Below are 13428 nucleotides of genomic sequence, written 5' to 3' on the forward strand. Positions count from 1 at the left end.
CTGTGTTCAGTTTTGGGTCCCTCACTACAAGAAAGGTGTTGCATTGCTGGAACATGTCCAGAGGAGAGCCACAAAGCTTGGAGCACAAGTCTGATGAGGAGCAGCTGAGTGAACTGGGGTTGTTTAGTCTGGAGAAGAGGAGGCTGAGGGGAGACCTGATCGCCCTCTACAACTGCCTGACAGGAGGCTGTAGTGAGGTGGGGGTCGGTCTGTTCTCCCTGGTAACGGATGATAGGGGGAATGGTCTGAAGTTGCGGCCAGGGCAGGTTTAGGCTAGACATTAGGAAAAACCTCTTCACTGAAAGGGTTGTCAGGCTCTGGAATGGGCTGCCCAGGGAGGTGGTCGAGTCCCCATCCCTGGAGGTATCTAAAAGAAGGATAGATGAGGTGCTTAGGGACATGGTTTAGTGGTGGGATGGCAGGGTTAGGTTAAAGGTTGGACTTGATGATCTCAAAGGCCTTTTCCAACCAAAGCAATTCTATGATTCTATTCCACTGTTAGAGATGCTACAGATACTGTAGAATTAAAGATATAGGATGCAGAGTAGAAAAGCAAAATGCCAAGAAAAAACATAAAGCTGAAAAATCTTCACAACCAGCTATATAGCCTTTGTATTATACCTACTGCTCTAGCAGTTAAAGAAAAAAAACCACACACACAAAAAAAAAGCAAAAAACCCACAACCCTCTCGTAATGACTCTTAGTTATGACAACCCCTGAAAAATATCAGGCACTTCACACTGAATAACATGTATGAAAATTAAAGGAGGGAGAACACAAGCATTAAAATTGAGAAAGATATATTTTAAGAAAAAATAATCATTGAAATACATTTAAGAAGAAAGAAAAAAAGATATCCCACGTATGATCCTGTCTCTTCTATTGCAATGGCCACGGCACCTTCCCTCTGATTTTCCAACACAGCCAGGCTTCCTGTACACAACCTCTCAACTAGACTCAATACGTCAATGCAAACAGAAGAACACTTTTTAACCCAGCAAGTAATGATGTTTGTATAAGAGGATGATGATCTAAACTTTTTCAAAAATACTGAATAAGAGTAATCTAATCTTTAAAGGCAGATGCTCTGCTCTGTTTTTTGACATTGAGAAGTACCATGACAACACTACATTGTAAATTGCAGAATAGAAGCCACAGTTTGTGCAGGTTGCCATTCAGTACATAAAAGCCGATCTTTTTTTAACCAGGGATAGACAACAGCTGTAGCCAAATCACAATACATGTAAACTAACATTCCTTGTCTTCTCCAGAAATCATTTGATGCACTGTCAACAAGGGGATTACTAGTTAAGATGAAGGTGAATACTGATGCAAGAACTGCACAGCGAGCATGCCACTGGCTAAGGTAACAGAGAAATATTCAGGAAAAGGTATGCTAGAGGTGATGAAGTGAACAGCACTATTCTGTAGGCTAGTCTTCAACGCTGATCTCAATACTTTGATTAATTTAAAGAAAAAAAAAACAAACTATAACATATTACTTTCCTTCTATCATCAATTCAGATATGGAATATCTTGACAGAAGGAAAAGATGATCTTTAGGGATGACCTAATACCCCTCTACTTAAAAAGTAAATACTACAACAGCTTCTGAAATTAACTGAGTGGTTCCAAAATGAATGACGGAACTACTGGAGAGAGTCCAGTGAAGGGCCACAAAGATGATGAAGGGTCTGGAGCATCGCTCCTATAACGAAAGGCTGAGAGAGTTGGGACTGTTCAGCCTGGAGAGGAGAAGGCTCAGGGGGATCTCACCACTGTATATAAATACCTGAAGGGAGGGTGCAAAGAGGACAGAGCCAGGCCCTTTTCAGTGGTGCCCACTGACAACACAATGGCCCATGGCAATGGGTATAGACTGAAACACAGGAGGTTCCCTCTGAAGCTATACATTGTCAAGATAATACTGACAAGACAAGAAAAAGTAGTCACACAATGAAAAGCCGAAAAAATGGTCATTACACTGTAAAGGATCTTTTAACTTTAAAACACCCCTTTTCATGCCCAGCCCTAACTGCCTGCCTCCCTGAGCCTGAAGGCTGCAGAGAAACGCCCACTGAAGGCCACTGAGCAGGCACAGTTTGGCTGAACTTCCTGGGTGGTGCTGCACCAAGAGTGGTGCAAAAGCAAAGTCAGAAGCAGTTCTTGTGGATAGTTCTTACCCACCCTGCCTGTATGCTAGCACACGTTTCCAAAGCATCAAAAAACATGCCTGTGAAAGCATCAAAATACACGTCTATGCAGTAGCGTTCAGCTGGGATTTTGCTGACTACCTTCAAGCTCACAGAAATAAACATTCATAATAATAATAACATTCATAATAAGCCCTTGCCAAGTTTGCAGATGACACTAAACTGTGTGGAAGGTTTTACAGAGGGACCTGGACAGGCTGGATCCATGGGCCAAGGCCAACTGTATGAGGTTCAACAAGGCCAAGTGCTGGGTCCTGCACTTTGGTCACAACAACCCCATGCAGCGCTACAGGCTTGGCGAATATTGACTGGAAAGCTGCCTGGCAGAGAGGGATCTGGGGGTACTATTCAACAGCCAGCTGAATATGAGCCAGCAGTGTGCCCAAATGGCCAAGAGGGCCAACGGTATCCTGGCTTGTACCAGGAATCGTGCTGGTGAGGGGTCACGAGCACAAGTCTGATGAGGAGCGGCTGAGGGAACTGGGGTTGTTTAGTCTGGAGAAGAGGAGGGTGAGGGGAGACCCTATTGCCCTCTACAACTGCCTGACAGGAGGCTGTAGCAAGGTGGGTGTTGGTCTCTTCTCCCAAGTAACAAGTGATAGGACGAGAGGAAATGGCCTCAAGTTGTACCAGGGGAGGTTTAGATTAGGTATGAGGAACAATTTCTTCACTGAAAGGGTTATCAGGCACTGGAACGGGCTACCCACAGAAGTGGTCAAGTCCCTGTCCCTGTAAGTATTTAAAAGAAGGGTAGACGATGTGTAGAGACATGGTTTAGTAGTGGACAGGTATGGTTGGACTTGATGATCTTAAAGGTCTTTTCCAACCAAATAATTCTATGATTTGGCAGCCAAGAGGATTTTTTTTCTCTATCTTATTCTCTAAAACCTCTGTTGTATCATACACGTGCATGTGTTTGCTTACAATCGCTGTTCTCAACATTTTCTGCTGGCATCAATCAGCTACAAAGCATTAGAACCACCGCTGGATTCATCATAACAAAGGGAAATGACATCCACTTTTCCAGTTGTCCATCCTCAAAAAATGTTTGAGGGAAAAAAAAAAAAATCCAACCTGGAGAAGTGAAATTAATATTTAAGCCAAAAGCCTTTAGTTTCCTCTCACGTCTGAAGTACGAAAATGAGATAGAAGGCTACAGCTGTTTGTTAAGTTCTGCAGCAGCAATGCATCAGGGAGGAAAGGCTGTGCCTACACTGGCAACAGAGCAGAGCAGTACAGCAAAAGCATACACAGTGGTTCAGAAGCTAATGCCACTAATAAGAGCTGAAGTACATTAAAAGTGGTTTTATACAGGACCTTCTGGTTCAGTCTTCTAAAAAGGGACCTAGTTCTTATGAACCAAAATCATTCTGAGAACCCAATACGCACAAGCTAAGTTATGGAATTCAGATTGCTTGATAATTGCACAATTTTTCTAAAAATCTAAAATAAGTATTACAGATCAGTGAGATCAGACAAGGAAGAAATTACTATTAGATCATTAAAATTGACTTCTGATTGCAACATTTTAAGAGAAGCAGTGAAGGGCTGAAGACGTCAGAGCAGGTGAATGGGAAAAAAGCCACCCAAAAGCTGGCATCAAGTAAAAGAATAATTTAGAAACCTTATACACCATAGTTGGCCTGAAGCTACATGGGACTTCACCTGATTACTCAAGAATTTCCATTCAGTCTTGCTCTAGTTTCCCTAATTCCTTTCCAGATACGTTCTGACTCTATTCTGCACAAATAACTGCTTGAGAATGTACCTTTATTAAGTCTGTAAGGCACCAAGATCTTAAATATTTGATAAATAATGCATAATAAGCTCTAATGACAATACACCAAATATGGAAAATAAAATTGACAACTATTTGTTAAACAGTTTTAGCAAATTGCTCATTCTAGTACAAAGCTGTTTTATAAATAAGATACCGTCTCTTCCAGGTGTTGCTCCTGCAAACAGCACTTCATAAAAGATTAAAAAACATGAGGCACTTAACGATAATTCAAAAATAAGAAAAAATATGCCACGCAATTATACTGAATTTGCACATTGTTTTCATTAGAAAATGCAGATTAAGAGTCACCTGAGAAGATTAAAGCAAGGAAGCTGCAAACTGAACAAGTAATTAATTGGATCTCTGCAACTGCCTAATATGGAATTACCATCCTCATCCATGTGCTATGAAGCCATATTTTTACTAACCCTTTCATATTGTGTTTAAATCTTTACTTACTGTAAAGAACTTTCTCTTCATATTTATTTTTTACGAAAGTCAGTATCTAAAGGACTCTTAGATGAGAACTACTTACTGTAAAGAACTTTCTCTTCATATTTACTTTATTTTTTATGAAAGTCAGTATCTAAAGGACTCTTAGATGAGAATGTAAGTAAGCATGCTGCATCCAAAATAAATACCTGCAGTATCAGAAGGTTTTTTTGTATTGAAGTTACTGTGGATAATCATCAAGATGTAACATTCACCTAGTGACATACTACTGGTACGATATGTGCTCAGAGAACAATGTATACAAAACAGCTAACTCCAATGGAAACATTTAAAGATGCTCACTAGCTATTTTTATGAATGCAGTGCCAAAATCTATGCAGGTATAGATTTATAGATGCAAAGCAGCACCTTCGTGTTCAAAACGGGAGGTTATACTACTGTTCTTATTCAGCATTTCATATCATATTGGAATTGTAAGCATCTAAATATACTCTTTAAAAGCTTTATGCACAGAGTAGTTTAAAATTAGGTTCAAAATTATTTTAAAAATTTCTTATTGCACAGAACTCTACCTTTCACAGTCTAGCAGCTACTCAACTGTGATTGTCTTCAAAACATACAGAGTTCAAGTATATATTCATGACTTGTTCACAGATTAAAGTACCTGCATGCAGATGTTAATGAAAGTTATTTTTAAAATGAAAAGACAGTACTATCCTCCATCTTTCCTTTTTTTCCTATTCTGAATAACTGAAAGGTGAGACAAAAGCATTCTAAATATCAGAATATGCGCAGTGAAAGCTTCAGTCCTTCCAAATGACCACAGGGGAAAAAAATACTGTAATACACAGTACCTTTAACTAAATTATTAAAAATAAAATTTAGTTTATTAACTGTCTTTTTTTAAACTATAGTTCATTACAAACTTTGATGATTGGGCATACCCCAATAGATTACTAAGGCAGTTTTACAGGAGATGAGAGAGATCAGACCTCTATCTATGCTCTAATTTCATTCATCCCTGATTAACTTTAATATTAGCAATTAATAAACAAAGCATTATAGCTGCCATTAAAAGTTATCAATCCATTTATCTGAGCAACATTTCATTCAAGTGGAGTAGTTGAACAGAAAAGGCTCCAGTTGTAGCAGCATTACAGTGTAAATATGTGAAGCAACTGGTATCGTATCCCTTCTAAAGGTCAGCACCACTTTCAATTTACTTTCCTGATTTAAAGCTTAAAGTAATTCCATTTTAAAATAAATAAACATAATAGATATTACTTACTCTGCCAATCCTAGTATTGTTTCTCTTTTGTACTGTCCATCTGCTGTAAACCTCTGCACATCCACTCCTTTTCCAAGTCCTTGCAGAATCTGAGCTTGAGTGAAATCCAGTAGTCGTTCATTGTAGTAATGCAGCTGATTTATCAAAGTTGCAATTTCTTCAGGCCAATCTGTACAGCCATACTGAGTAACATGCTTTGTGACCATCTGAATCAGCTCTTTTGGATCAGCCTGTGAAAATAATTGAAAACAAGCTAAAAAAAAAGGCACTGTAAATATATGAAAAAAATACCATTTTGTAATTGATCCCTGTGTTCAGAACTGAAATATTTTTTCCCTTTTTTAGAAGTTTTAAGTAAAACAGAAGTCCAAATTTGCTGTAAGGGCTATGCGCTATGACTTCAGAATTTATCCTTTTGGAAAGTTTTAGATTATTCCATATGCTACAAAAATTCAAAGAAACTTACCTAACCAAATTAATGCTAACAAGTACTTCACTATGACTGATTATATTTGTTTTTAAACCCCTCATTTTAATTAATGTTGAACTAGGCAAATTATTAATAAAACACTTCAACAAATCAAAGAAAACTTACCAAATCTCTCCTCAATTTCAAACACTACAAGTAAGTTTACTCTAAACCAGAAATTCTATCTCAAAAATAAGCATGGAAGCAATATTGCAAACTGGTCTTTTTTTGTTACTGAATTTCTGATACACTTCTATTATACAGAATTGATAAAAGGAATAGCTTAGCATTTTAAGTGTTGAACACTGATACTTTCAAAGAACGAGAAGCGTTGCACGATCTGCAAATTACACATGAGGCTTTGCCTATACCCTGAAACCTTCAAATAATTAAATATTGATCATCCATGGATTAGGACAAGCTTTGTTTTCAAAATACCTTCATCACAAATAAAACTTCTGCATTAGAAATTGTGCATCAAGTGCATATTTAATAAACCACTAACTTCTGTAGTCAAAACCCCACATAGCAAAGCAACAATTTGCAACAAATACAGTCTGTGCATTTGAAATGAAGAAGAAACACGTCCTGTAGAATGTTCCTAATTATCTCAAAATCTGGACACTGGCTATGTCTAGGCACCTCCGCATGAAGAGAGCTGCGTGCGATATGTAATCGCTCAGCACACTCAACACCTCGACTTCTCTCTCCCGTGGAAAGCGAGGCCACCAAGGAAGCACTGTGACTTCTGTGTAGCACCCACTGCAGAAGGAGTGCCACCACAAGAGCCACCAAAAATACCTGGGGATGCCAACTGTAACTGAAACACTTTCCAAAAGAAACAGCTGGTTTAACGGCTGTGATCTTAAGAATGTTGAGTGTACTGAACAAATGTACTTTTATTACAGAATTATTCTGCTAAATTAGAAGCTAAACTTACAAACATTAACTAGAGGGCACAGCAGGGTAAAACATGAACCAAATGTTTGAACCTTAAGGCATGCATGAATTTTTCTAAGAATTTCTGGTCACTCTGAATTGATTTTTTTTTTTTTTTAACTTTTCAAGTCTTAGCTGACGGGCTGCTCACCAAGTCATAGTAAATGCTACAGGGCATCTTTTTTCATCTCCACATGATATTTTTCTGAAGCCCTCTAAACATTGAAAACTCATTGATTTTATGAACACCACCAGTAGTTCTTTCAAGGTTTCTTAGGAGATTGGTAACAGAACAATAAAACCTCAGAAAAGAGATAGTCAAGCAGAGCAGTGCCTCTACAATACAATTATATCAGCTGGAAACCAATCCACTGCTTATTATGTACACTGGTATCCCATTTTAGGTGATACACTAGAATGTGAGCACGGAGACAGGGAAAGTCAGAGCAGCCTGTTTAACATAACCGCCTAAATCCTCTGTACAGTCCACTGAGAAAGGCAGGTCCCTCTGACAACCTGTGAGGGTAAATTTGCTCTCTTCTACTACATTTCCACTCTCTCCATTAAGAAGAGTATGTCAGCACTCTTCTTCCGGTGCACAGCCCACCAGATTGTTCATGAAGTGCACAAAGACAATCTTGAAAGTATTTCCAAACAAATATGCCAGAACTCTTCCTTGAGAAATGGCTTCTGAAGATGAAATTATAACATTTTTACTGTTTCCTGAATAGCACATAATTTTTCACCTTGAGGTAGAACTAAACTTGAGTATTTACAACAGTAACTTAAAATAATACTAATTACTAAGACAGGTAGATTAAAATAATTTTATTTTTGGTCCACCCTTGTCTTCAATACTTTGGCCAATCATCATCTTTAAATGTGAAATTCCTTTTTAAAAAACAAAAAAAAAAAGAACAAAAACCTGCCACTTTACTTCCAACCCTAACGTCCTGACAAGGTTATCACCCTCTCAAATGACATCTATCACTAGCACCAGCCTTATTTCCCTGTTTGTTACATTTCTCTAAGAGCGCCTGTGTGCAATCTTCTACGCTGCCTGTTCATGCTTCAAAGGAACACCTTAAAGCTATCAAATTGGCATAATCGCTTTCCTGCTAATAGTTCTGCCTAGTAATACCTACAAAGACATCGTAAGTCTGCAGTTCTGCCAGGACTGCTCTCTATCAATTGGTCAGTACTGTTTTTCTTCTCTCTTTTCTTAATTCTTTTTCTTATCTGAACCTCTTCTACCTCTTGTTTCAATATTAGGTTGTAATAAAAATAAAATAAAAAAAACTGGATCAAGGACCACCGTGTGATACAGTAATACCACAACAAATAATAACGATGACAAACTGTTACAAGAAAGGAAAGAGAAGGAAGTGGAGGATAATCTGATGTACATGCTGTTTAAAGGATCAGTGTGATCCCCGGATGTACATATGAGGAACAAGAAACAATAAAAAAAAAATAGAGAAATCTCACAGCCAGCTTCATGCAAGAGACTATACTGACACCTGATGTGAGACTTTTTTTTTTTTTTTTTTTAAATCTGTAAAAAACAGTGTTTCCCACGTTACTGTTGTTTGAAAAACTCATTTACTGGAAACACACAGAGTTTTCCTTCTCTCAGATTTGTCATCTCTTTCTAGATTTAAAATGTTTTCCTAAATAACAATGTTGTTTGCACAGTATTTATTAGGCACTCAACACAAACTCAATGAGAAAATATAAAGACAAAACTGCTTGCTGTCAAGCTGTGTGCAACTTGTATTTTGTGATTTTAAGTATTAATTCTTTCACATCTTCACATTTTTAATAATACATCATTTTTAGAAGACAAGCACAAGTATTTCTATATCCATTAGATACCTCATTCAATTCGTTACGATGCCTGTTCTAACAAACACTAATATGGAAAGATCATTATAGCTGTATTGACAGTATTCAAAAAAGCCTTAACAGTTTGTCATTGAAAAGACCATAATAAGTAGCTAGTAATAGTAGCTGGCCATAAAGGAAATTAGCAGAATTGGTAATGGCTGACTTTTACAGCAGCATTCGTAGGATTTACAAATTCTTTGACTTTTTAAAAATTATAACAAGCCCTTCAGAATCTGTATGTCACTGTGGTATTATAAAAGCAACACTGCTTTTAAAAAGAGATGAGGTTTTGATTTTGTAATTTCTTCACCTTGATACCTAAAACAATCTTCAATTTCTTCTGTTTTGGTTGTTTTTCCTGGCAAATTGCTATTTCTTTTTTCTTTCAAATCTCTTCAAAATACTTAATTCAGCCATACACATCAGTCACATGAGTCAGATTTTCTCCTGTTCCTCTCTTGCTCAGTAAGTGGCAACAATTTTACAGCTATGGTAAGAGATAAATACTAAAAAGCTCTAATGTAAACACGTCACTAAGATAACATTTGATCATTGTAAGGCTATTTAACTTGTTTACTTATTTTAAGACCAAGAGTATTTCAAAATGTTCTAAAAAGGAGTATTATTCTTTTGGTTTTGTCTTTAATGTAAATGACCTTCAGACCACAACACAGAAATTACTAGGACCACAGATGAGAAAAGCTGCTCAGATCATCAAGGCTAATCTGCTCATAATCACCCCGAACACATAACTGATGTTGTGGACCTTTCTGGATTAAAGTTGAAAAATATCTCCATTACCCTTCAAACTGTAATCTTTTGGTAAAAGCTGCAACCCCAGCAAGCCACAGGAATCAGAATGGGAAGGCAGGAGGACACGTCAGTTGTGCTCAGATCCTTGTAACACCAGATTTGCTCTAAACCATTTTAAGTGATCCTTAAAAAGAAATTATTCTACAGAGGGAGACACGTACTCCAAGCAAAACTCTAATGGTTAGCAAAACTAGGACATGACACCACATGAGCAAAGCAAGAGACACCAGGGAGCAGGGTGTAAAACTCCTGCTGCAGACACAGCTGTACTTTGATCACTATCCTGTCACACTGCTGCCCATCTCCAGTGCTTCTAAGGAAAGCAAACTACACCTCTGGAGCACATTTCAGGGAGAAGAGGAGCAAGAGATTCAACGTGCTATAAATTTGATGGAAGGGGAGGCGAGAGAAAAAAAGAATGAAGAGAAGCACGTATAGCCTACACTTTTCCTCACATACCGAAGCAGGAAGAAAGACTTACAGGAAAGAAATGGTTCACTGAAGTAAAAGCCTGAACGTGCCTGTTCCTTCAAGAAGTAAAACCCATCCCTCCATAGGGCAGCTTTCCATTAATTAAATCAATGACACTTGTCCTCAACAGAATCTGTTGTAATGCTGCGAGTCAAGAGTACATTAACTCAGACGAAGCACCGTATGAATTCGGGGTGGCCCACCTTTCAGATGAGTTGTCTCACGTCTGAGCTGCTCAAAGCCAAAGATAAAGCGTATGGCCGAGATGGAAGATCAGAACACCTCAGAAATAAAACCTGTCCTGTCACATCACTCAAGTGCAAGGATACCTCAGCTTTCTTTGTCCTCCACTGCTGCAGCTACGTATTCCGTCAGGTGACAACCGTGATTTGTTCAGGATCAGCTTTCACAGCCATTTTTCAAATGGATACAGGAAGCAGCAAATCCCATCACCCACCAGTGAAACCACGCCAAGCCAACATGTAAGGATCCCTATAAGCTACAAGATACGACAGAATAAAGTTGCACAAACTAACAAAAAAAATGAAGTAGAGATGAGCTGAGCAATAAATCTTCAATTATCAAACCTATAGGTAGGTCTCATACCTTCAGACAATAATAAAACAATGTTCTATTTCAGATTCATAATCTTAAATGATCCATTAGAATTCTTTGTAACATACTCTAATGTCTCAGGTATACTTAAGTATAATGACTTCAAAGGCTGTTCACAGTATTTAAAAAGTGCTTGGCACCACAGTACTGTACATGGGTGATGCAAACGAGCAATTTCATACTGTACTCAAAAACATAGATCTGGATTTTGTAGATCCAGGACTGCAGCTGTGGACTCCAATTCCCCAGTTTCCTTTCTCACCTTCACCAGAGATTTTATCCAGATTTCTCTTTTTTTAAAGAACTGAAACTGGGTGTTTTAAAACTTCATTCCAGATGAGTGGCTGTATAAAACAAATGCTCCTGGATCACAATTTAAAAGCCAGTACCATTAGCTCTCACTTAAAGCAGCCAAGTTTAAAACACTCCCAAACTTATACGTTATACAGACACAACTTTTAATGTGTTATACAAAATGCAGATTACACAGGTGACTGAGGCCTTCACAGTTCTAGTCTGCTTAGGGGTTTAAGGCTGGTACTAACTTAAAAGGGTTATTTGAATTTCCAGGGAAATTAGTGGGGAAAAAAAAGAAAACGTACATTTAGAATGAAATTAGAATAAACTAATTCAGGGCAAAAAAACCAGCCAAAAATAAAAGTTGGTGAATTATGAGAAGAACATGAAAACACAGGTGAACAGTTTATAAATAAGCACTCACAATTTCAATGAAATTGTAATGAATTACTTTTCTCTCCAAAGTCCTGTTTTCTTCTACTATCAGGCAATAAGGACCTAAGTTAACAATTCAAACTGCAAACATATGACCATAAATGACATTTCATGCAAATGTGCTTTGTTGCTTTATGAGCAGAAATACATCGGGAATACAAAAATCTACAAAAGGCTGGGAAATTATAGTATTTCAAAACTGGAGTCTAAAAAGAACAAACCACCTCTTTGTGTTGGGGTTTTTTTTTGGTTTGTGTTTTGGGTTTGGGTTTTTTTTAATAGAATGAATGTTACATGTTTTGAATAAGCAACGCTGAAACGTAGTGGTTGAAAACTGAAACACTTGGATACGAAGGCAGCATCCTCTGCTGCTGCTGCAAGATCATTATGTTGGGAAACTAACTGGATCTTACAAGGACAAAGGTTGCCCACGATGCTGCTATGATTAAAGGCGTGACGTTAGTGGAATCCCAGGAATATTTTCTGCCAATAAGCCCCCAGAAGACACTGAATAAGAAAGAATTGAGAGTTAAGCTGTTAGTTTTGAATTATGAATCAGATGTTGCTAGCACACCTTAAAATAATATTACCTGTTGTTTTCATTTCTGCTTCAGAAATTGCATTAAAAATAGTATTAGAATTGGGCTATGCAGTGTACAGCACCTGTTACACAAAAACATTTTGTCCAGGATTTTTTATCTCTATCTGCATAAGTACCACAAGCACTGGCTAAAATTATCAGAATACTCCAAACTGGGAAGAAAACTCAGTTGAAAAGTTGATTTAATTTATATATTTTGTTTTAATGTCAAATAGCCACCCATCACAAAATTAAATTATAGTTATCCCTGATATCTGCAGTATTTGTAGACTATGGAATGTTAGTATCTGCATATTCTAGTAATTGTCTTGAATTTGTACTGAAGATATTTTAAGGTAAATTCCCAGCAGATGAAACATGGTTCCAAAAGTACCACTTGACCTTTTAATAGCCAGCAGCAGAAGAATCAATGATAACAAAGTGACTTTAAGCCCAACAAAAACCATTAGGTATAAGTTAAATCAACACAGTTTACAATACAGAAGCCAGTACTGCTGCAGGAAAAAAAAAATGTAACAGGCTGCTGTTAAGTAATAAAACATAAACATAATTTGAAAAGTTGTCTGGGCAGTTGTTTCCACAGTTATGTTAAATGACTTGTGTCTGAAGAGTTGAACAAATTGCTCTTGTGCTCTGTTTTAAATGGGTTTTTTGCTTTGTTTTTAATCAGCTTTTCCAGCAAGAGTGAGGAATAATTTGTCCCAAGAGAACATGTTTTGATAGTTTCTTTTCTACCTTGTGTTCTCTTACAGACTCTCTATTATTGGGTAAGATATGGAAAAGTCAGATTTAGGTAAAAAAAACCCATCTTGTCATTTCACCTGAAAGCTGTTTTAATGGAACTAACATAATATATAAAAGGTTAAAATGTCAACTCAAAGAACACCTCTGAAAACAGAAAATTACTACACAATTTTGAGTAAAGTGCCTACTAAATTCATAGTACGTAATTCATTTCTTGTTCGCAGTCAGCATTACTCTCAGTAAATAATGTCAGTTTAGGTAATTATCCTAACCTTCTGTCCATCTCCCTTTTCTCTAAAAAAAAAAAAAAAAACCAAAACAAACCAAAACCCCACTGTGTTTTGGTCTTTCCTGAACTATGTTATTGATTATTCTTTTAGAATAGGTCTTTAATCTTGATCTATATGGCAGCAGCTGTAGTC

At 37.3% G+C, this 13428-nt stretch overlaps 1 protein-coding gene across 1 annotated transcript in view; it reads right to left on the reverse strand.

Moving 5' to 3' along the window:
* Positions 1 to 13428, reverse strand: part of NBAS (NBAS subunit of NRZ tethering complex) — a 177110-nt gene that overhangs the window by 72481 nt on the left and 91201 nt on the right. The window contains exon 41 of the mRNA XM_009639823.2: positions 5736 to 5965. Coding sequence (XP_009638118.2) covers positions 5736 to 5965 — 230 coding nt within the window. The remainder of the gene's footprint in view (positions 1 to 5735; positions 5966 to 13428) is intronic.

Source organism: Egretta garzetta, unplaced genomic scaffold (genome assembly GCF_000687185.1).
Source record: "Egretta garzetta isolate BGI_Z169 unplaced genomic scaffold, ASM68718v1 scaffold15, whole genome shotgun sequence".
NCBI classification, from domain to species: domain Eukaryota; kingdom Metazoa; phylum Chordata; class Aves; order Pelecaniformes; family Ardeidae; genus Egretta; species Egretta garzetta.